Below are 22,127 nucleotides of genomic sequence, written 5' to 3'. Positions count from 1 at the left end.
GGAAGTGTTAGGACTTCTGAGGTTGTCAACATTTCCTTAAGGTCATCGAATGCCCTAAGGGCGTCCCTGTCTAGTGATATTGGCACTTTTTTGGACTGCGTAGCCTTCACTTGTGCGTGTTCACCCCTTTGTGAGGTTAGTGAGCGGTTTCGCGATTTTGGCGTAGTCCCGAATAAATTTCCTATAGTAAGAAGTTAAACCTAAAAAACTTTTGAGCTCTTTTAGATTTGAGGGTGGCAACAGATTTCTTATCGAATTTATTTTCTTAGGATCTGGCAGGATTCCTTCGGAGGTTACTATATAACCCAGAGATTCAACGCTTCTTTTTAAAAACTGTGTTTTTTTGAGGTTAACTTTGAGTTCCGCGTCTAGTAGTCTAAAAAGAATTGTTTCGATGTCCTCCAAATGGGTGGCCTCGTCCTTGCTGAAGATAATTATATCGTCGATATATACAAAACAAATTCGACCTATAAATTCTTTGAGGACATCGTCTATCATTCTTTGGAAGATAGAGGGCGCATTCTTTAGCCCGAAAGGAAGTCGCAGGAATTCATGTTTTCCATTCATGGTGGAAAATGCCGTTTTAGGGATGTCACACTTTTTCATTGGGATTTGATGGAATCCTGACGTTCAATCCAGTGTGGTAAAATATTTGGCTTCGCCAAGGCTGGCAATAGTCCCGTTGAAGTCCGGGATGGGATATGTATCGGGAATCGTTACGGCGTTTAACCTGTTAAAATCAATGACCATCCGGTATTTCTTTTCTTCATCCGAGCCGGATTTCTTTGGGACAATCCATAGGGGGGAGTTATAGGGACTCTTTGACGGACGGATGATGCCTTGTGAAAGCAGTTCTTGAATTTGTCTTTCGACCTCTCCACGCATATTGACGGGGTAGGGATAGCTTTTGGTGTAAATGGGGTTTTCGGTTACTGTTTTTATCTCAGCCTGGAGGTTGGTTTGAATTTCCGTGGATTGGTCGACTGGACCGAATAAAGTTTTGTACTTTTCTAGTATTCCATATAGCTTGCTTTTCGTATGTTCGGTGACATAGTTGTCAAGGGGGATGACTATATTAATGGAGTTAACTTGTTGCGCAGTCTTTCGCTTAAGAGGCAGAAGGATGTCTGGTTTAAGGATGAGGGTATTGAGTTCCCTATCTAACACCGCTTTAATTTCTGAGAGAGTATCATCCCCTATTATCCCGTCAAATGATTCTAGACCGGGAAGGACAAAGAATGTAGTCGGCAGATCCCTACCAACAAACTGAAAAGTTTCCGCAAACCTTCTTGTCGATTTTGATTCTACCCCCCGCCGAGATTACATGGAATGGTTTTTCCACTGAGGTAGTGTTTAAGGCTACGCGCTAGCTAATGTAGTTTTTATTTGCGCCGGTGTCAACTAAGAACTCTAATATACCTTGACCCTGAGTGACGTACTCTAAATATGGTACGCCGGACACGAGGCTCCCATTGTAAAATTTAGTTGGTCAATTGTTGAATCTTTTTGTTCGTTGGAGGCATCTTCTCCCTCCTTTTCGTCTACGGCCACCAGATGAAACAATTTTTGTTTCTTGTTTGTTTCGTTGTTTGAAAATTTTGTTGGAAACTGACTTTTCCTTGGCCCGTCGTACCTAGAGAACCTGGAATTTCCTGTCTGGCGGGTTTGAGATGATGCACCGGCATCCGCTCTTAAAGCCGTGGGGGGGTCACTGTTGTTGCGCCAGCTTTGCGCAGATTGGTGGCTATTCCTGGTTTGCCCTGACCTGGCGTATGGGGAGTTGAATCCCCTCTGATTTTGATGTCGGTCTATAAAGCTCCCATTGGAGTGGGTTGCATTATTGTACCTTGAATGGTTCGGGGCTGGATTCTGCGGTGTGCCAGAGTAGTCTGTGCTGCCGCGAGGAAAATAACGCTGTGATGGAGTTTGGTACGAATCGCCGAACATTCGGCCACTTCTGTTTAATACCTGTGGGGGGCGGTAAATAGCGTTTCGCCGATCCACGTTCATGAACGTGAGGCATGACGAATATGCCTCAGGTAAGGATTTTGGCTTCTGCATAAGAAGCAAGGTCGGCAAGTCGCCGTTTAGCCCCCTGATGAAGACATCCAAGGCTCTTCGTCTATGTGCCTCGGCCAATGTCTTAACCGTTTCTGTGTGCACATATTTATCAGTGCTTATTGTATTTATCATGAGTGACAATTGCTTGTTTATTGGGCATAGAATTCGGACAACTTTTGCCGCCCCTGGGTCATGAGGGTAAGTTGCTGATCAAGGGTTTCGATATCCCTAACGTCCGCATAATGCAAGGAGAGAATCTCCTTGATTTTCTTCCAATCCGAATCTAAAATATTGTGAGACACCAAGGCGGCATCTGCCGCTCCCCTAATCTTGCATCTTATGTGCCTTAAAATTGCCCTATATATTGGCTTTTGCCGAACGGGGTTATAATCACTTAAAACCTGTTCTACACTATGGATCCAGGAGGTATAGTGCTCCCGAGATCCACCAAACACTTGAAGTTCTTTCACACAATCTGGTAACCTTGCTATTTCTTTGAGGTCCTCCTCCGTCTGAGGAGTCACAAGAGGCTCTTCTACTGGTGTTGCCTCACTATCGACAGATTGCCGATGAACCTCTTCTACCCTACTTTCTAGTCTCTCTAGGGTTTGAATAAGTCCTTGTATGGACTCGTCAGCGTTCGTCGATTCTACGCTTTTGAGGCGTTCTTCGAATCTCCTCAGCTGAGCGAGGATGGCGTTCACGGCGCCATTCATTTCAGTCAGCGACTTCTTCATTTCGTCGGCGTTCATGATTAGGTATGCTGAAAAGATAAGAACTGTTAGAAAATATACGTGTGACCTACACAATCCAATGTCTCATTTGAGGATTCTATTGGAGAATTTTCAATTTTCTCTCTTTCTCTTTCACTTTTCACTGTTAGATTGGAGAATTTTAAATTTTCTCTCTTCTTCGTGCACTTTTCACTTAACACACGCGTCGCGAACCCTGTACTCCGAAGCTCGGGCGCCAGTTATCTCCCGTCTCGTGGGAGATGTAAAAAAATTAAAGGTGCGGAGAACTCACTGTCCTCCGATACTTGTGAAATGAAACAAGGAACGATTTTAGATTAACGTCACAACTTCTTTATTCGTGCCACTTGCACGCTAATTAACTACTGCTCTAAACATACGTTGTAACTTACTTAAATAACTTCTTAGATTAACTAAAATGTTTACATTGCAGTTCCCATGCTTTACCCAGAACTGCTCGCTTGTGTAAACAGGAAATGCTTAGCGTGCGATTCCCATAAGTAATGTAAGGTGACCTGATCGATGGTTGCGCGTGTGCCGCGTCAGCGACTTTATTCTGTTGAACTAAATAAGTCACATGCTTAGCAACGTGATCGTAGGGTGTGCCGTATTATGGTACCTATGCGTGTAACTTACATGAGCGGTAAAAACACACAAAATGTATGAAACATTTTGATACCATTTCCCATTTCCCCCGTTTTTAAAAAATTTCTGATGTTACTTGTCCCGTTACTTGAAGCTGGGACCTTGGATATGGTAGGCCAGCGTACTCGCTCTACACTACGGTGAAAACCATATCTAGCCATTGTTAAATATATATATGTGTTTAAAAACCTATATAATACAATAAATTATAGCAAATATCAGTCAAGTTGACATAACCTTAAAGAGCAAAGTGCTTTAAGTTGCAACTAAATTCCATTAACTGCAGCGAAAGTGGTTGGAGAAGAAAATTGATGACGTCTTCAATAAAAAACCCTTCCGACGCGTATAACCCATCAATCATGAGAGGAAGCTGTATATGCACAAACACATATGTATATTGAAAATTTTAATATATGTACATATATGTATGTATGCATATAAAAACGTCACCTGGTGGGTTATCCCAGCAAACAATATGTAAATTTCAACTCACAAGACATTATATGAGATCGAAACCCTGAAAGATTTAATGGACAGCTAGAAGGTTTGCAAATTATAGTTTTAGTCCCGAGGTTTAGGTTTTTTGACAACCTACCTAATCAATGCGATCAGATTAGATTAAGTGGTAGTTACCTGAGCTTTATAGCCGTTTTCTCATTTTATATACTGTCCAAATAAGGCTTGAAGTGAGTGAACGGCCTTTAATAGAGTGAATCCATTTTTTTAGAGTTTCAGGCGTTTTTTAACGTGGCCCCTGTTAGTTTATGACACTAATAATTTATATCCTTTGTCAGAGTTTTCTAAGTCTCATAAACTCCAGAAAAATTTCAAGCTTTTATAAGTAACAAAACACCATTTACCGAAACACCATTTTATATCATATTGGCGTTTTAATATCCGATCATAAAAGTCTTCCTCATTGGCGGTAAATGGTACCGGGGCTCGCAACTCTTCCTGGCGAACTCCATGTTCGAATCAATTTTTAGTTTTCTTCGTGTCGTAGTTATATGTAGTTAATTTGTGATTTTCAATAAATGAATTCGCAATCGTAGAAGGCAATCATTTTGGATCTTCTTTTAGTCGTCTGAATGATAAGTCAATGTTTAGTCATTAGTCAAACACGACTCAGTAAGCTGATTTTTGCTAAAAATTTAGGACTGTGTAGAACTCTACAAGCTACCACTATCGTACCGTACACAGAACCCTTTGACAGTAAAAGTTTTAACAAAAAAACTGAAAACTATTCGTTTAATTTTTCGCACTCAGATCGAAGATTCTTTTTTGGTTTCTATAAAGTATGAAATCTTAACGTTTATATCGCGTGATCAAACAAGTGGTAAAAGACATGGTGGCCATCTGTCTACGTATACGTGATAAAAATACATACACACATACGATATATTTCCTTATGTTTTGGTATATTTTGGAAGAATTTTCATCATCTACCTCCGGGCATACCACCTACCGCAAGAGTAAAGTGTGTATGTAGTCCGCTATGAATAAAATACGCGTGCAAGTAAATTAACAATTCGCAACAACGCTACTGCTGCGAAGTGAAACAATTGACATTGGTTTGCGGAGTGGTGCAAGGGGCGGATGTACACTACCCCAAAGCCGAGCATATGATTTTTCCATCAAAGACAAGAATAATAGCTTTCCCTTGACGAAATAACACAAAAAGAAACGGGTGCTAAACACAACAAGTGAGTTTAGACGTCTGAAAGCGACGCATCGGCAGCTGGTTTGGTAGGCGGGCACATTAGAGGCAACATTGTGAAGTGAGCTTTTGAAAGCTTGTCTGCATGTGCAGACATACTTTCGCTTGCTTCGGTACTACAGCTTTACTTATTTGGCATTTATTATGGTGTCCATTGAGTAAATTTTCAACAGTTTCGTTCAGTTAGTGTAGCAGTTAAGTTCGCAGTCACGACTAAAAACGACGTATATATACTTTTTGGAGTTTTGTTAATACGGTGAAAGAGAGTGTGATAGTGATGAACCGTGGAAGGGAGATTTTCTAAAATATAGCTATGCACCATCTATGTGTACATTTGAACTAACAATTTGACTAACAAATTGACTTAATTCTCAATCAACAAAACAATTAAGTTGCATACTTTTAGGCATTTAACCCATTGTAAAACAAGGGCTAGAAAAGTTATTGAGTTGTGTGCGTATGTATGTCGGTATCACCGAAATTTGGCAATTGTCAAAAATTACGACTGGAAACAGTGTTTTTGTGTTGTTGTAGAGAACAGTGTTGCCAATCTAGCTGCATTATTGTTCAGAGAGCGAGTAGAGAGTGATTGTTGAAAAGAAATAAGTATAAGCGCACAATTTATGTATAAGCAGCAGACAAAATAAACATTTCAATCGCATAGTAATAAAAAAATATCGCGAATATATTAAAAATATTGCCGTAAAATAGCAAATTTAGAAATTTTATTAAAGTGGTCAAGTAGCGCTTGAAATAAAAAAGACTACGCAAAGAAATAATTTGAGATTCCGGCAAGTGTGCAATGGTCTTTGGTGCATGGGGTCATCCTGCAGGCCTGCTGATGTTCCTGGTATGTACGTTGACATTGCTGTTAGCTATTGATGTGCCCAGCATTGCGGCGGCTGCCAGAGGAAGTGGTGCTCATGCCGCAAGTAATGGAAGGAATGACGTATTCACTAGCTCCTTTTTGGTGCGATTTAAGCGTAGCGTAGACAATGACTTGGCTGGCGAAGTAGCAACCCGCTATGGATTCGATAATATTGGACCTGTAAGTAAATAAAAAAAACTAAAAACTTAAATCCATCTATTGCTTTAAAGCAACGAATTAATATCAATTTGAGGAAATTTATGCTTACTTCCTTTTCATCAGCGAAATGCCTATTTCTTGCTTGTAGAAACTTAATGCAACTCCTTAAAGTATGCTACATACATTTTCATATTGTATATTTTGGGGTTTCTGCATTTTGTTGTTTTGCTTCGTCTTTCGTCCCTTGCCTATGGTAAAAATCAATTTGCTTCCAGCTACTTGCACAATAATAACGTCATATTAAACCCTTAAAACTCCGAATAAAATACCGAAAAAGAGTACAACGGCAAGTAAAACAAAATAAGACAGAATATATATGTAAATAACAAATAAGGAAAGAAAACTGAAATGTGTGAAATTTCTCTCTTTAATTCCTTTCTTGATATCAATGCATGTACTTGCACTGCAAGTGTAGGTAGCATTCAATATGCAACACACACCTACATATGTACATATGTATGTATACACTATGAATATGAATGCATATGTATATCTAGGTATGTATGGAAGTACATTCACATATGTAACATGTGAAGAGTTCCATATCAAAACGCAATGAGTGCACATAGAATTTTTTTCAGATTCTGATAAATTCATATTATCCTTTCCAATATCTTCAAGATAACTACTAAAAAGCATTAAGGCCGCGGCACAATGACATTTTTCATATAGATGCGCTTAACACAAGCTTATGCATTCCAATAACATCGCCACAATCAACCAAGATGTTTGTAAATATGAAGGAACTTCAGACTTGGCAATATAAGTTTATTACGTCTTGCCCATTCACATACAAAATTTCGCGAAGCACTGTTATAAACATTCTCCTTACACTACAAAAATACTTGCTAACATATTTTGTGTCGATTTCCATTGTTATATTGCAGTTTTTAATTGCGAAAAATTTTAGCAAATTTACCAACCAGTGGGAAAAATAATTTCACTTTCAAAGTGTGCCAACACCCTTATCCAAAGCAAATGCCAAATTTTTCTTCTTATGCTTTGCTTGTAACAAAATTTGGAGTTGGCTACTTTTCAATATCAGATGGCGCCAGTGTCGCTCAATCTACCATAAAAATACGTGCAATCTACTCATAATGCCTAAGCTTGTATTAAACTTATCTATATGAAAAACTGCTTATGTGACGGAGCTATTAAAATAATTGGTGTAATCTACTTAAAATTAACCTTAAGAAATTGTTCTTGTAATAAGACATTACATTCGATTGTATGTGATTATTGCGTTTTAACTTGGAGCTCCTCATATTTCCTATACCATGTGCATTTTATCTGGGACTGAGATTGGTCGCACGTCCGTGCAGCCGACTGCCATATTTCAACGTGTAGGGTGCGAGAAATTTCGTTGCTACTGTAAGGATTTTTTTGATTTCCCTCGTATCCATGACGTTCGAAATTTATTTTGCATTTAAATTGCTTTCTACGTTGCATTTTGCGTAATTTGGTTTTCATATATTTTGCCATCTTACCATACGAACGTATGTTTATGTCATATAAAATTATTATTAAGGGAGGATTTAGGAACAACTCAAAATATTTTTTTCTTGTTTCGTTCTCCTTTCTTGTCATTACTATAATCAGACCAATTCTAAATATTGTCGCGGAATTTTGTTCTCGCGGATTTTTTTATTCCTCCAATTCTTTTCTCCTAGGGAGAAGAATAATTGGGGAATGGGAATTTCGAATTTTCGAAGTCAGCTGTTTTGTCAATTGAAATTTCGTTGCGCATTTCTTATTTTGTTTAAAAAATTTAAAAGTTTTATTATTGTTGCGAATTTGTTTGAAATTAAGAAATAAGGTATAAACAATGCACATTATTGCATTTTACGTGGTATACACTGAAATGAGTAATGAATTGGTGCCACAGCAGACAGAGAAGCATAAGAAGAAGAAGGCGGCGGGAATCCGCCGGAGTTGCCTGCTTTCATTCTGCAAAGCAATTTTCTGGCGGCCAAGTCGAGTTGAGTTCGCCTTTCGCCATATTCCAAAATCTATTTAAGCCTTCTTAAAAAATCTTTGCGCAATTTCTGGATGGCTGCGTCAAATATATGAAGAGATCTTGCGTTGCTTATGATATACTTTTCGACTTAAAATAAAGAATATTGTGGTTGTTGTTGTTGTATTAACAGCGAGAATATTGTGGTAGAATGTAAATACATATTTTAGCACAAATTTGTACAAATAAGTATTCTTTCTTAAAAGAACCAATGTACTTATCTATTTTGATGCATTCCCTTTAATTTAACTAGTGAAAAAACTCCTATGAAATGGCAGAGAAATCTCCCTCTCCCTCACATTCATAATACCTACTTTTCTCCCATAACCAGTTTCCGCTTTTTTGAAAATTGTTCAGAATAGGAGGAAAGGGAGAAGTGAAAAAACTCACAAGGAATTTTTATTTAGAATACGAGGAATGGGAGAAGGGAAAAAACTCGCACGGAATTTTCGTTTAGAATTGGGCTGAATACGTTTTTATTTAGACCATTTTTCGGACTTACATTTAATGCTTTTAATTCTGTTGGTTGCTGAAGAATAAATGAGGTAGAATGCATGACATGTATTTGTAATTGTCCATATTGCTCAAGGCGCGTTTGAGAAATAAAAACTTACCCGAAAATCTACAACAATAATCAATATTTCAATACAACTGAAAAATTAAGTTTTATTTGACTTTATGTTCAAAAATTAATATCTAGTTCTGTTCCCTCGCAGCGCTTTCAACTGACAACTGTAGTATTGTGATTTCCTACGGAATAGCACTTTTTTCTAATTGAAAAAACTTTGCTTTGACCGGAACGTGAACCCAGGGACTTCGGTGTGGTAGGCGGAGCACGTAACCACACCACGGCGGTCGCACTCAAAATTTTCTACAACTAATTTCTCCACCTACCCGATTTTGTGTCAGCTCAGACAAAATAATAATGTTAACTTAAAATTTGTTTAAAGGCAAAATGCAAGTAATTTTTTAATTCAAATTCAAAAGCTTTTAAATGTGGAATTTACTTGGAAAAAGATGCAAAATTTTCTTTCTTTATAGCAATATATGTAGATCTGTAAAATATTTTTAGGATTATTTTAAGTAAAGCAGAATTATTTCTAGCTTCCTCTTACATGATATCTTTAGTTATACAGACTTATAGTCCATGCAACATCTAAATCGAACTCTGTTGTTATAAACTCCAATAACACTTCTCAAAGTTTAGGGGCAAGGTGTTGCGGTTATGTTAACCTTCTGGTACTACTTACCCCGATTGCTGCGGAAACGTTTTCTTTTATCCCTCGAATCTTTGGGTTTGTGGATTTTAAAAGCCTGTTACGACAGGCGTGCTTTACCGCGGAAATGTTCTAAGCCTGTAACACTCTGACGCCCTTAGTTGATTGTATTCAAATTTGAGTTGGTACACAAAATTACGGACTTTGTAGATATTGGTGATGAAAGGAGTAATTGTATTTAATTGTAATGTTGAAATATGCAAAACGTTTTGTTTTGTGTATCGTCCCACCATGCGACTTTCTTATTATCATACTAAAGATTCTAAAGTTGTTCGGCCACTGTATGTGATTTCTTCAGCATAAATACATTTGCTAAAAATTTAGGAAATTAGTTGTAACTGTGAAACCGGTATGACTAAGAAGGTTTCATATGGTCATATTAAACCGTACCCGAGATGGTCGGGCTAGTACGTTAATGGTGCTTGTTGCCGGAACGTACCGGTTCTATACCCGACGAAGGACTATCAACATCGATAACACTCCCCGAAACCTTCCGGAATTGTCTTTATCGCTACAACAAGAACAACATGAAACCGATGAATGGGTTAAAATTTCAACTCATATTTCCAATAACACCACATTTATAATGGCCTCAAATGCGTACTTCCTAATGAGTCATTAGAAAGCGTTTGCAAAGAAATATTTGAGAGAGAGACTTTGCTCAGGCCGGACCATACATATTACTGGATTCCCGGACATAAAGGGGAAAAAGATAACGAAAGTGCCGATGAGTTGGCAAAGGAGTCTGCAGCACTACATAAATCGACGGTTGACGTCCCAATCCGTTTGGGAGAAATCAAAAGAAGAGATTTGTGTCCTGCAATGCAAAGAAGCATTGGAGAGACTTCGCTCAGGCCGGACCATACATCTGTATTTGATTCCCGGCCATAAAGCGTGTGCATGTGCAAATCCTACGATGCAAGAATCACAGAGTTGCTCATATACCAAAAGAGACAAACCATCAGGCTCGGGATGTGCATACCTGGTGGACATTTCCTTCTGGAGTCATATGCTTATAAGTTAGGTTTCGTGAGGACAAAGCTACAGTTACTAGGGGCGGCAGAGTTGCCAGATCTCGAGGCAGCAATTTAACTAAGTTTTCGAAAACTTCTAGTATTTGACAAAAGGAGGTAGTTGTTCTAAAACATAAGCCCTGGTGCCTATCTGCGTGTTTTCAGTTTGGTCGTCAAACAAATTCTGGTAACACTATGGACACATTTCGTCTACGTGAGGTCTTTATTGACCAATCAGTTCAACCTAACTTAACCTGTTTGTAACTCTGATGTGGTACTAAGATTAGGATATGTAACCATTTTATTCTTGCGGGGTTATTTTCGGTAAGGAAATGTTAAAGGTGCGTGTGGTTCGCATTTACAGGCGAAATACCATGAAATGCGATCAAATGAATCATTGCCTCGCGTTTGGAAATTTTTCAAATGATGTATTTGGTGCTATTTAAATATAGCATTATCATCACTATTTATATTTTTTTACTCTTACATATTTTTGTTTTTAAGTATAATGAACGCCGTGGTTACAGTTATTTTGAATCTTTGCATTAGTCTATTACTAGCAAGCAAATTACCTAAAGTCAACTTTTATTGCCAGAAACATTGTCATGAGCTTAATGTTTATTAGGTACACGGGCACTTACATATGCATGCATCTGTTTTTATTAGAACCCAGTTGCTTTTTGTATTACAGTTATGGGAGTCCCAAATGCATAATCAAATGATACATGATTGTCATCAATAAATTTGCTGTTGCTGCAAAAAAATGTTACATTTGCGTCTCACAATTCAAACGTAATAACCGCCTAAGTAAAAATAAGTGCTTTTAAATCCTATTTCACCTAAACAAAAATCACAAATGCGTCCCTCTCGATGAACAAAGATCATGAACCTTAGGTTGAAATTTTCATTCGAAAGCTCAGGATATTAGTTATTTTTTTAAACGGTTTTATTTAGGTTGACTTGACAGGGTTCACGCGCCCAACGCTTTTATTTAATTGTCTGATCAACGCCTAGATTTATGAGGAGTGTGATGACTAGTACCTAGGACCTACCTACTTATTTTCTAGCTTTTAGTATTATTATTATTTCATGTAAGTATTGTTTCCAATAAAACCGTTTAACTTAAAATTTTTTTCTTAAATTATTTTATTTATTCTTGTCCATTATGAACGGCTTATAAAAAATAGTCTTTGTTGGTCGACTGAGGATATATGTAGCTTCTTAAAAGGAATTGTAGGTGACATTTTTTCTGTTGCAAACGCTCGTTAACATTGTATCCTCAGTTACTGCAAATTAACTTTTTTCCCCTTCTTATCCAGGGCATTGAGGGAAAAATTTACTGCGAGTTTATTTAAGCCAATAAATATTATCCGAGAACAGAAACTGTGGATTAAAGGAATCGTGCTATAGAGAGTCATGTCATCTTAATCCTTATTTGGGTTCGAAATACTTGCAGTTTTTTCTTTCCGATCATGTTGAGCTTATCGGATACTCGTCAAAAATGTTCTTAGTTTTCGTTGCTATGCACAAATTTTGCTAAGAACAACATCTGCAAGGCGTGATAACTAACTTACTTAATTGATTTGCCGCTGGCCGTCCAACATGTCTCGCCAGTTGCTTCTTTGCTGTGCTAACTGACGCCAAATGGTTTTACAGGTCGAACAATCTTTCGAAGAACTGAAAGTCATTGTTCATGCTTCTATGATGCAGAAGTATAAGAGGTATTAATATATGCGCATCACTGTCAATTATATGAATCAAATTGCGAAATTTAACTCTTTCTAGCCGTTCAAAAGTTATTGAAAAAAAAGCCATATTTAAATTGAAGATATACGTACGTATGCAAAGGGTTGGGAAATCGCTTGACTTTATATTCGAAACTCTGTTGTATATTTGGGAAACTTTAAAAGAGCGTCTGAAATGTTAATTTCTTAAAGTTTGCGGTCCTATCGCCAACTAGTCCCTTGGAGTGAATCGCATTGATTATAGCCTATCGATTAAATTTAAATATCACCTACACGTTACGGCACCTGTTACAAATGTGAATATGTAGGGACGTATATTTACTAGTGGAGGTTCTGACCTTCCGAAGAAGACTCAAAGTGTTGAGGCAAAAGCATAATGAACTCTTATATCAAAAGGTCGGGAAAAAATAATTTGGACTGAACATAAAACCATTAAAATCTTTCAACTTAAAATTATTTATTTTAAAATATCGCTGTTGTGTAGTGAAGACTATTAAATCAATGTTTCGAACACAAACGTCTGCAAATATTTGCCTACATTTTAAAAATTTTGTCCAGGGTCTTTTTAAAATTGAAGATGCGCCGAGGATTATATGATTTTTTATGACAGCTTATGATTTCGTTACTCCCTAACGCTTAAAGCTGTTTCTCTTATGATTTGTATAGTCTCTATGTAGCATGGCGTGACAAGAACAAGGAACCCTTCGGGGCTGCACCTAGAGCTCTAGGAAAGTGCCGTCGTCGAAGGTATGATTTCGAAGACGCAGTGCTATAGGTTCTATGCTGCCATACGGTGTGAAGGCCAGGAGGCGCGGTAGCTGTTAAAAACAACCGAAAAGACTGGAGGCGCCCTTTGGCGCGATCAACAATAGGCCAGCATTGATGCTAGTCCATTAAAAGGCCCCCAGCGCGTTAATGCGATCAATTAAAATCATTATCGAGATGGTCGGGCTTGTGCCTTAATGATGCTTGTTACCAGAACACCCGGATCTATACCAGGTACAGTACCATTAATACCTATAACACCCCTAAAAACTTTCGGGGAGTGTTTTTATCACAACAATAACAACAATAGGGGTAAGGTTGGAATCTTCCTTAGAGTAAGTGGATAAAGGATAGTCCCTCCGCAAGGAGCTACTCCTGGAATTGTTTGAGAGATCTCGAGCCGCGTTACATTAAGATGTAAGCCATAAGTCCTGGAAAAACACCCGGATCACTCCAGTATATAGAACTGGTTGCTGTGGGAGGCCCGAAGTTGCCAAAACGTTTATTTACATAAATACATTCAATCAAAACCTTTCCTAAATTTTTTTTTTTTAAATAAGGATTGTGAATTGATGTTCATTATTAATTGGGATCTGGTTTACCAGGGAGGGTCATCCATTGAAGATAGCAGAAAAGTGTTTCTTTCATAATCTAAGCAATCTTTGTACAGCGGTTTCAAGGTCGCCTTTATTGTTCTTACAGAATTTGCCCCGAACTTAAAACCTTCCACGTGTCGCCGCATTTTACGTTAAAACGCGCGCCTTTGTACCACTATGTGCAGTTCGGAGACGGCATAAAAAATAAAAAAGAAGCACGCCGCTAATTGGAAGATAATCTCGGCCTTAATCTTCTCGTAGATATATTGCACTACGTATTTTTTTGTAATTGATACTAGCAGACCCGACAGACGTAGTTCTGCCCTAGCTTTGTTCTACCTGCATGACTTTTAAGAACTTTTTATTTCTTAATCGCCCTCTCTTTCTGCTTTGCTATGCCATTGGCAATCTGCGTTCACTTCCTTACTATGGTTTTTAGAATTGATCGGCCTCTGGTCCAGTTCCCGATAAAAACTTAACAGGAACAGTCTCTGGATGTGTCAATGAAGCTATCATGGAAATTTTAACAAAATCGGCTTGAGTTTTAACGGAAAAGTGTTTCAAAAGATGTACGTATGGGGCTTTAATCGGATTGGTTTGATAAATGTATACGCAACGCAGAAATCAAAACGATATTAGCTGTGTAATTTTTTACATCTATAAACGTTTATGCTTAAACTTTATAGACTGCTAAGCGTCAAACTTGAAATACTCCTCTGAAATTGCTGCGCATAATACTAGGTTCAAACACACACCAAATTGGCAATTTATACTATTTGGGCAATTTATTACGCAATTTGTCATATAATAAACTGTAATAATTAATTTCCAATTTAAAAAAATTACTTAATAAATTGTTTCAAACTGCAAATGCAACATTGTAAAGTGTGTTTATTGAGTATATTTAAAAGTCAGTTACGCATGGCTGAACTATATGGTTGGCTCATCTCATCAGCTGATTTTATGTCTTTCATTTCCCTGGAGTAAGGATTGTCAAAAGAAGATGGCAAAATCAAAATGAAACCAAGACATTGAACACATTTTCTTACAACGCACAAAAATTTCAAAATTTTATGTTTTCATTCCATTCCATTCACCTAATACCAACACGCACATTTTGACAGTCTCAACAAAGACATGTTCTTACTGCAGAGATGAGCCAACCAGCTATCAAATTACTATTGTGTAAGCTAAATAGAGTTGTATGAACACCACTCAATTTAAATCGAAATAGCCTCAATTTATTTTTCTGTTTGAACATAGTATAAAATTAGTACTACTAAATTTCAATACGCATTATGCTCAGATGTAACTGAAATATGTGTCTATGTTTCACCTCTACACTAATTCCATGTATCACCTCAACAAATGGTGTATATTCACAATTCATCGCAACCAATTCAGCCATATGTTATACAGTATGGCCACCAGAGGTTTTAGTCTGCGCTTTTCGGTACAATATGTTGTGTAGCTAGTTGCCGCTAGATGGGTCTCCTAAGCATTATCTAAGCGAAGATAAGCGTGTTTTTACGCGCAAACGTAAACGTATACGCGTGTAAAAAAACGCGGATATTGTAACGAGTTCTGGGAAATTCCTGATAACTATGCTTCTTACGTTCGAATCGCTGAACTGTCGAATAAATAACTGAAATATTCAGTATAGGCAAATATTCTTTATTTACAACTCTACTGTAGTGGTAGTACTTCACAAATTAATTACTCCCGTATTTCACTCAAAGTGTGTTAAAATCAAACTGATTGATTATTCCTCAGCTTGCGCTGTTTTTATACTCTCGATGCCTCGTTCGCATATTTCTCCCAAGGTCTAGACTTTTCGCGAACAGCTGCTTATTTATTTCTCCTGTATGTGTCTGATATTCACGTTTTGTCCTCTTGTTATATGCGTGTGTATTGTTATGTGACCTTTGACAAGCATACTTACTCTGGGTTGACAATTGTTTCGCAGTTGTACCAAGTTTAGCTGGTGGCACGAAGAAGATGATCGGTGTCTGCCCGTGTGCGTCTAGCTGTCCCGGAGCTTCAGCCACTTATGTGGGTTCGTTGACCAAGCGACCGACCAAACCACCAGTTACGACAAACCCAAGGCCTAACAAGAAAAAATTTAGGCACACGTAAGGGTAACGAATTTCTTACCTCATCACTCAATAGGACCGCTGATTAACCTAGCGGTTCTCCTACCAATTACTTACCGCTCTTAACCCACCCAACCACAGCTTCTCAGATGTTAATGAGATGTCCCAAAGTAAAGCAACAACAATGTAAACTCTCCTTACCAGGTGGATGTCTATCCGCGTCAGGTTGCCTTCTTTGGGTAGTTGCCGTGGAGGGCACCGCCTCCAGATCGATGCTCTCCTGTAGGTTATGGTGAAGAAAGGGCGGTCTTTCCCGCCGGGAATTCATTCGGTACAAATAAAAAACACCTCTTTTTACTTTTATTATTCAGAGCCGAATTGCTTTGTGTTCAAGTTGTTCCACACCCGTGGGTAAACAACGGGTGTTGCAGCAACTTGAACACAGGGTGCCATTTTAATATTTATTAGGGCTCTATTACATCATCCTTTTTGGGGAAAAAGAAGAATTGACAAAGTGATCAATTTTGTCACATTTGTTATGGTAACGCATTTACAATGGAAGCAGTAAGGAAGGCGGTCGGCATGATATGTTGGTGCACAGTGGCTAGTCATTGTCGGCTGGGGCGGGTCCTTGCCAACCTTACTGTTCCTGCGCCATAAACAGAAAAAAGTTCCTATCATGCCTATCAAAACTGAAAGCTGTCAAAATCAAAAACCCTGACAGAAGCGCAGAGACCGACTCAAAACGCTTGAAATTCAAAATAAAACAACATCCGGCCGAACCGGATGTCACGGACAGACCGTTGACATTCAAAATTTAAAAATTCAAATAAAAAATAACCGCAAAAAAAGAAATTGACGCAAAAAAAATTACCGAACCGGAGATGACCGGTTACTAACTGTTAAAATCAAACTCGGAAAAAAACGCTGAAAAATAAAAATAATATACAAAAATCTGAAAAATAAAAGGGCCGAATATACAGAGGGGGCGCCGCGGTTGGTGTTGCGACGCCCGGTGCCTATACCCACCCTCAAAATCCATGGCCACCGACGCACCTAAATTTCGGTGGCCCCTTACCTGTATACCCTACGTGCCTTCTAAGTAAAAAAGAACGCCAGCATTCCCATTACTACAATGTTTTTATTGACAATTCATTCCTGTGAAACTTAGACTATATTTATATTTAATACATACTAGATAAATCTCTGAGGTTAAGACCAACGAACTTTTCCCCCTTTTTTATTTCTCTAATTTTAACAACCAGTTTAATTAGCAGTATATTGAAAGCTTTTAAAAATAACAGAAAAAAAATGTTTTCGAAAGAAATTCCAAAATTTTGCTTCTAATTCTCCGTAACGTTATTGGGCTTTATTTATCCGTGTAAAACGGTATAGACAGAAATCTATTGAAAATTCCAAAATGTTCAAGGTTCTAAAGCAGTTCTCAAGTTTTCAATTTTTTTTCTTTTCGAAATCGTTGTGGACATTTTCTTTTACATAGCTTTCCTTATGTAATAACTTAGAATTTATATAGGTAAATAGAAGAAATTAAATAACTTTTAAAATTTGTTAACAATTTTTGCGGGTACTTCCACGTTCACTACAGTAGGTTCTTTTTGATGAAATGCAGAACTAAAATTATCTCTCTTTATCTATTCTTCAACTTGCAGATGCATACAATAAACTTAAAAATTGTATCATTAAACCCATTCGGAAATTTTAGTATCCGTACGGAATCCTTTTAATATATTTCACACGTCTTGGAATGTTTCGAAATTCAAGTTACTAGGCGTTGAACAAATTTGATATATTTTCTTCCCCGGTTTTATTTCCGTGTTAATTATTTTAGTTTATCTCATCTTATTTTATTTTATCTTAAGTTAGTTTGTTTCATTTTATTTTATTTTATCTTAATTTAGTTTATTTCATTTGAGGTTATTTTATCTTAATTTAGTTTATTTCATTGTATTTTATTTTATCCTAATTTAGTTTACTTCGGGTTAGTTGAAGGAAAACTAGAAGTCAAAAAAAAGTATTCATGGAAGTTTATTGGCAACTTCCCTGTTCGATGAACCATATGTGACTCATAATAGCGTAGTGGAATGAGTTCATAAGTCACATGTGACTCATTTCTTTATACAACTTTGATGACGCTGTCTGGGTACGAGCGTGTCGTTATAGATATTTGGGAGTTCTAAGTGAGCGTATATCCAAAAGAACCGGACTTTAGGAAGTGAAAAAAAAATTTGGAAAAAAGGTGTTCCTCCTTTTTTTTTCTAATACCCTTTTCTCATGTTTTTTAATTATTGATTATACTTCCAACTTCACTCAAACAAAAGGGCGTACTCATACACGCTTTTGACCTTTATGTATCAATTTACTGCTATTTTGATTCGTAACTTAAGTTATGTTTTTTTTTTTTTTTCTATATGTTCACCTGGGACTCATTGAACGTGGTAACAAGATTGGTTTTGCTACGTTCCTGAGTCACATTTGAATCACCCCGAATTGAATAGCCAAAATAAGTATAAAATAGTATTCTATAATATGTATTCCAATTATTCAATTAAGCAATACAAAAATTAATGGGCGTACGGCCTTCTCAAAGCGCTTGTCTACAGCAGCGCATTCCTAATGCTATTGAAATGCATTCAATTTATCTTTAAATGGCTATGCTTAAGGGTATATGAAAATGTAAATGTATGTGTGTTAATTACTCCAATCTAGTTAGTATAATACTTTCTATAATTTTAAATACTAAATCTTCTTCTAAGTGGTTTCCAAAGTATCCTACTGTCGAATTCGGTTTTGGCAGATTATAATGGTCCGTAGTACGGAACGAACTCACCCATTGTTTTAACGTTGTGGTTATTGTATGTGGCATTCCGCAGGCTTATAGCTGGCGGCCTGGCTGTTGTTGTTGTTGGTGTTGTATCATATGCTACTGCGTATGGAGTTTGTGGTGGTTTTGGTGTACCTTCATACGTACACGAATGCGCTTTAGGGTATTTCCCAATTTGTTCGCTTAATCCCTAATTGTCCAATTCTGGACTCTGCAATTGTCCGTCCTCAATTTGTGACATCAAGTGGTATCGTGGAGACAATAAGAAAGGAAAATCACCATGCAGTCAGCACAGACCACGTCACGATAATATGTGGCCGTTGTAGGTTGCCATACGAAAAAGTGAAATTGCGGCTAGTAGTAAAGCAGTCAGAATGGCAAATGTAAGTAAATTACCCACTTTGGAATGCAGGTAAGATTTTGTGTACGATGAACAAATGTTGGTTAGTAGTGGGGGATTAGTTACACTGCCTTTGAGAAGTCTTTTGATTCTACGGTGCTTTTAACTCGGTTCATTGGTAACTGCGGAGCTGATTGTCGCTGCATTTCTTCCAGACGCGTCTGGAATTGCGATTTTGATGATATCAAATGTGACTTGCAGAAAATTAATGCAGTTTTATGTTCGAAAAGTAGTATAAGATCTTTTTCATGTGCACAATGCGTATCGGCTTTGAAATTCAATTGGAAGTACGCTTGCCCCTAATTGGAAAATTTAGGAGCACAACTCCCCCACAGTTAACCAACTCAGCTCAATTTTTTTTTCCGGCAACTCGTCTAAGCAAATGTTGGTAATTCCATAATTTTTGGTTCCTTTTTGTTTTAGCAGTGATAAAAATTAATTTCTGGACACTTAGATCATCCTTTCCAACCTCTTTTTCCTTTTTTTTCCGGAACAAGAAAACGTGCTGGTTTTTTTACCTCTCGTGATGGCCGCTCAGTCTGTTCCCTTCTTTTCGATATTTTTCTTTTTATCGCCACTTTCACCACATCGCTAGGTGTGTTCGCGTGAACACGCTCCCAAGGGGATCATGGCCGTAGACCGCAGCAGCAGACCGTAACAAACCTGCTTCGCTTTGAAGACCTGACGATGAAGCGAACAGGAAACCGGATCCTCTGTGGGAAGCTACTGCCAGGGATCTCCGACGACAAGCAACGTGGGGCACGACTCACCCCTGAGATAAGAGTCTCAAAGTCCTACTACGAAGCTAGCCGGGCAACATAGGTCTATCAAAAAAAAATTAAGTCAAGTTGGGAATAATTTCTGTTTCCTAGTTATACGGGCTTTGCGGCAATTAGACATTTGTTATGGAGAACTCGTCAAAACTCCGAAAGATGATTCCTAGAGTTTATAGCTCCCACCGGAATGCAAAACAAAAAAAAAGGTGTAGACATTTTGATCTGGAGAACTCGTCCAAACTCCGAAAGGCTAGTCCGACCTAAGCGTGGACTGCCAGGGTGTTCACGGTCCTCGGTGAGTACGCGTGTGAACAACCTATGAGGTCATTGCTCGGGGAGAATACTGGGCGAGATGTCCCCGACCGCCAAAACGCCCAGACAAAAAAAGTCCAATTGGTGGGTATATATAAAAAAAATCAAATTGTAAATTGACAAAAGAAACGCCCTTGTTGGTTCATTGCGGACGAATATCCGAAGCATGGAAGCGACCTATCAATTTCCCGTTTAGGTCCTCGAGATCATACAATGCATTGCCTATCTTTCGAAGCACGCGACATTTCAGGTATTTGGGTAGGAATTTGGCGTTAATGCCCTGTTTGAAGTTACTTAAGGCAAAGTTTTTTCGGAAAACTTCCTGACCTTCCTTGTAGTTGACCTGTCTAGAGCGCTTGTTATAGGTGGTTACTCCCCTATCCTTGGCCTGATCTAAATTTCTACGGATCTGCTCGCGTAGAACGCGTCCTTCAGATCAATGCCACTAATAAAATGCGTATCCTTTAGTCTGCTCAATAAGCCGTTGATACGGGGCAGGGGGTACGAGTCCTTCTTAGTCACCGCGTTGACCTTCCTCGAATCTATGCATAGCCTAACTTTACCTGGTTTCCGGACCAGTACTACAGGACTACACCACGGGGAGTTGGATTCTTCGATAACTCCTAACTGTAGTAACCTGTCTAGTTCTCTAAAAGCTTCGGCTTGCCTCGGCGGCGAAAGAGGAAAATGCTTGCTTTTTATAGGCACAGCATCACCGGTGTCGATGTGATGCTCCACTAATTTAGTTTGCCCTAGGCCTAACTTCTCGTACGAAGGAAACGTCTCGATGACTTTTCGCAATTCTGATTTCTGGTTTGGTGACAATTCATGGAGGTTCGGTTCCTCTTCCTTTTCAAGTCTAACCTCAAGGCACTCTACGCTTGGGAATATTTCGGGAGCTAACGCAAATGCTCTCCAAAAATCTACCCCGAAGTATGCTTCTTGGAGCAATGAGGGAACAAGGTAAAAACGAATAACCTTTGTGATATTTTTAAAAGTGACCGGTAGGGATACTGAGCCTAAAATTTTTTGCTTGTTGCCGCCCGCGGTATATACGAACGCATGTAAGGGCTGATATTCGAAGCCGTTATCCTCTAGGAATTCTACTCCATTTTTCCCTAAGATGGAGACGTTGGCTCCCGAGTCTAACAACCCTACAAGAAAACTATTTTTAATTCTAGCCTTTACTAAAGGCCTTTCGTCCTCTGTAAGCGTTAACGTGGTGGCTTGCAGCAGTCTACGCTCCTGTACTCTCCTGTGGTATCTCTTCCTACATTTCAAAATATTTTCCGATACCGGGTAGTGTTCAAAAATGGTATGTCTTATGTGTTCGTACCTATGTTCCCTTTCTTCTAGGTCTGGTGAAAGTTGCGTCTGGCAAGCGACATCCCTATGCTGGCGTCGCAGAATTCTAATCGGCTCGCTCATCGCGGATGAAGACGTTTGACTCTCGGCTTCAGAACTGTCTGTACTGTCAGGGTAAGTTATTATTACTTTTGAGGGCTCTTCTGCCAGGGTACTACTGCACCTCGGAAGCTCACCACCTCCATGCAGAGATTCGCCCTCTGGGTCAGCGCACGGGACGACGCCTCGAGCACTGGCTGATGTGGGAGCTATGAAGCCGAACGAGGTTCCCCCGCCTTCTCGCTCGGGTACTGGTTTCCCTGCCTGCGATGGTCCCTAGGGCATTTAGGGGTGAATACACCCTTATACCCACATTTAAAACAAAAAGGACTTTTTATGGGTTCCTCACAATATATATAGGAGTGCCCCATTCCCTGGCAATTCCAGCATTGGATTCCCGAGTAGTCCGGTCTTCTGCTGCGTCTATATTCCAGCGCCTCTATCTGCGGATCTATCTCGCCGTCCTCACCTTCCATCTTCATGTCCGGGGTTGTCACGCGTGCCTCGCTTACATGCCGTCCTGGGTAATTGGCTCCCAGCAGCTTGCTCTCTTTCAGCAGTAGATCATAGAGGGTCCTTACGTCCGCATTAAAAAGCATTAGCTTAAGGCTACTGTTGACGTTCCTTT

At 38.7% G+C, this 22,127-nt stretch overlaps 1 protein-coding gene across 1 annotated transcript in view; it reads left to right on the top strand.

The window, feature by feature from the left end:
• Nucleotides 1–5,367: 5,367 nt before the first annotated feature.
• amon (amontillado) overlaps nucleotides 5,368–22,127 on the top strand; it is a 177,066-nt gene continuing 160,306 nt past the window's right edge. Inside the window, exon 1 of the mRNA XM_067760325.1 lies at nucleotides 5,368–6,223. Coding sequence (XP_067616426.1) covers nucleotides 5,978–6,223 — 246 coding nt within the window. The 5' untranslated portion in view covers nucleotides 5,368–5,977. The remainder of the gene's footprint in view (nucleotides 6,224–22,127) is intronic.

Source organism: Eurosta solidaginis, chromosome 1 (assembly GCF_040869045.1).
Source record: "Eurosta solidaginis isolate ZX-2024a chromosome 1, ASM4086904v1, whole genome shotgun sequence".
Classification (NCBI taxonomy): Eukaryota; Metazoa; Arthropoda; class Insecta; order Diptera; family Tephritidae; genus Eurosta; species Eurosta solidaginis.
The sequence above is the reverse complement of the archived record's forward strand: the minus strand, read 5'-3'. Positions and strand labels throughout refer to the sequence as shown.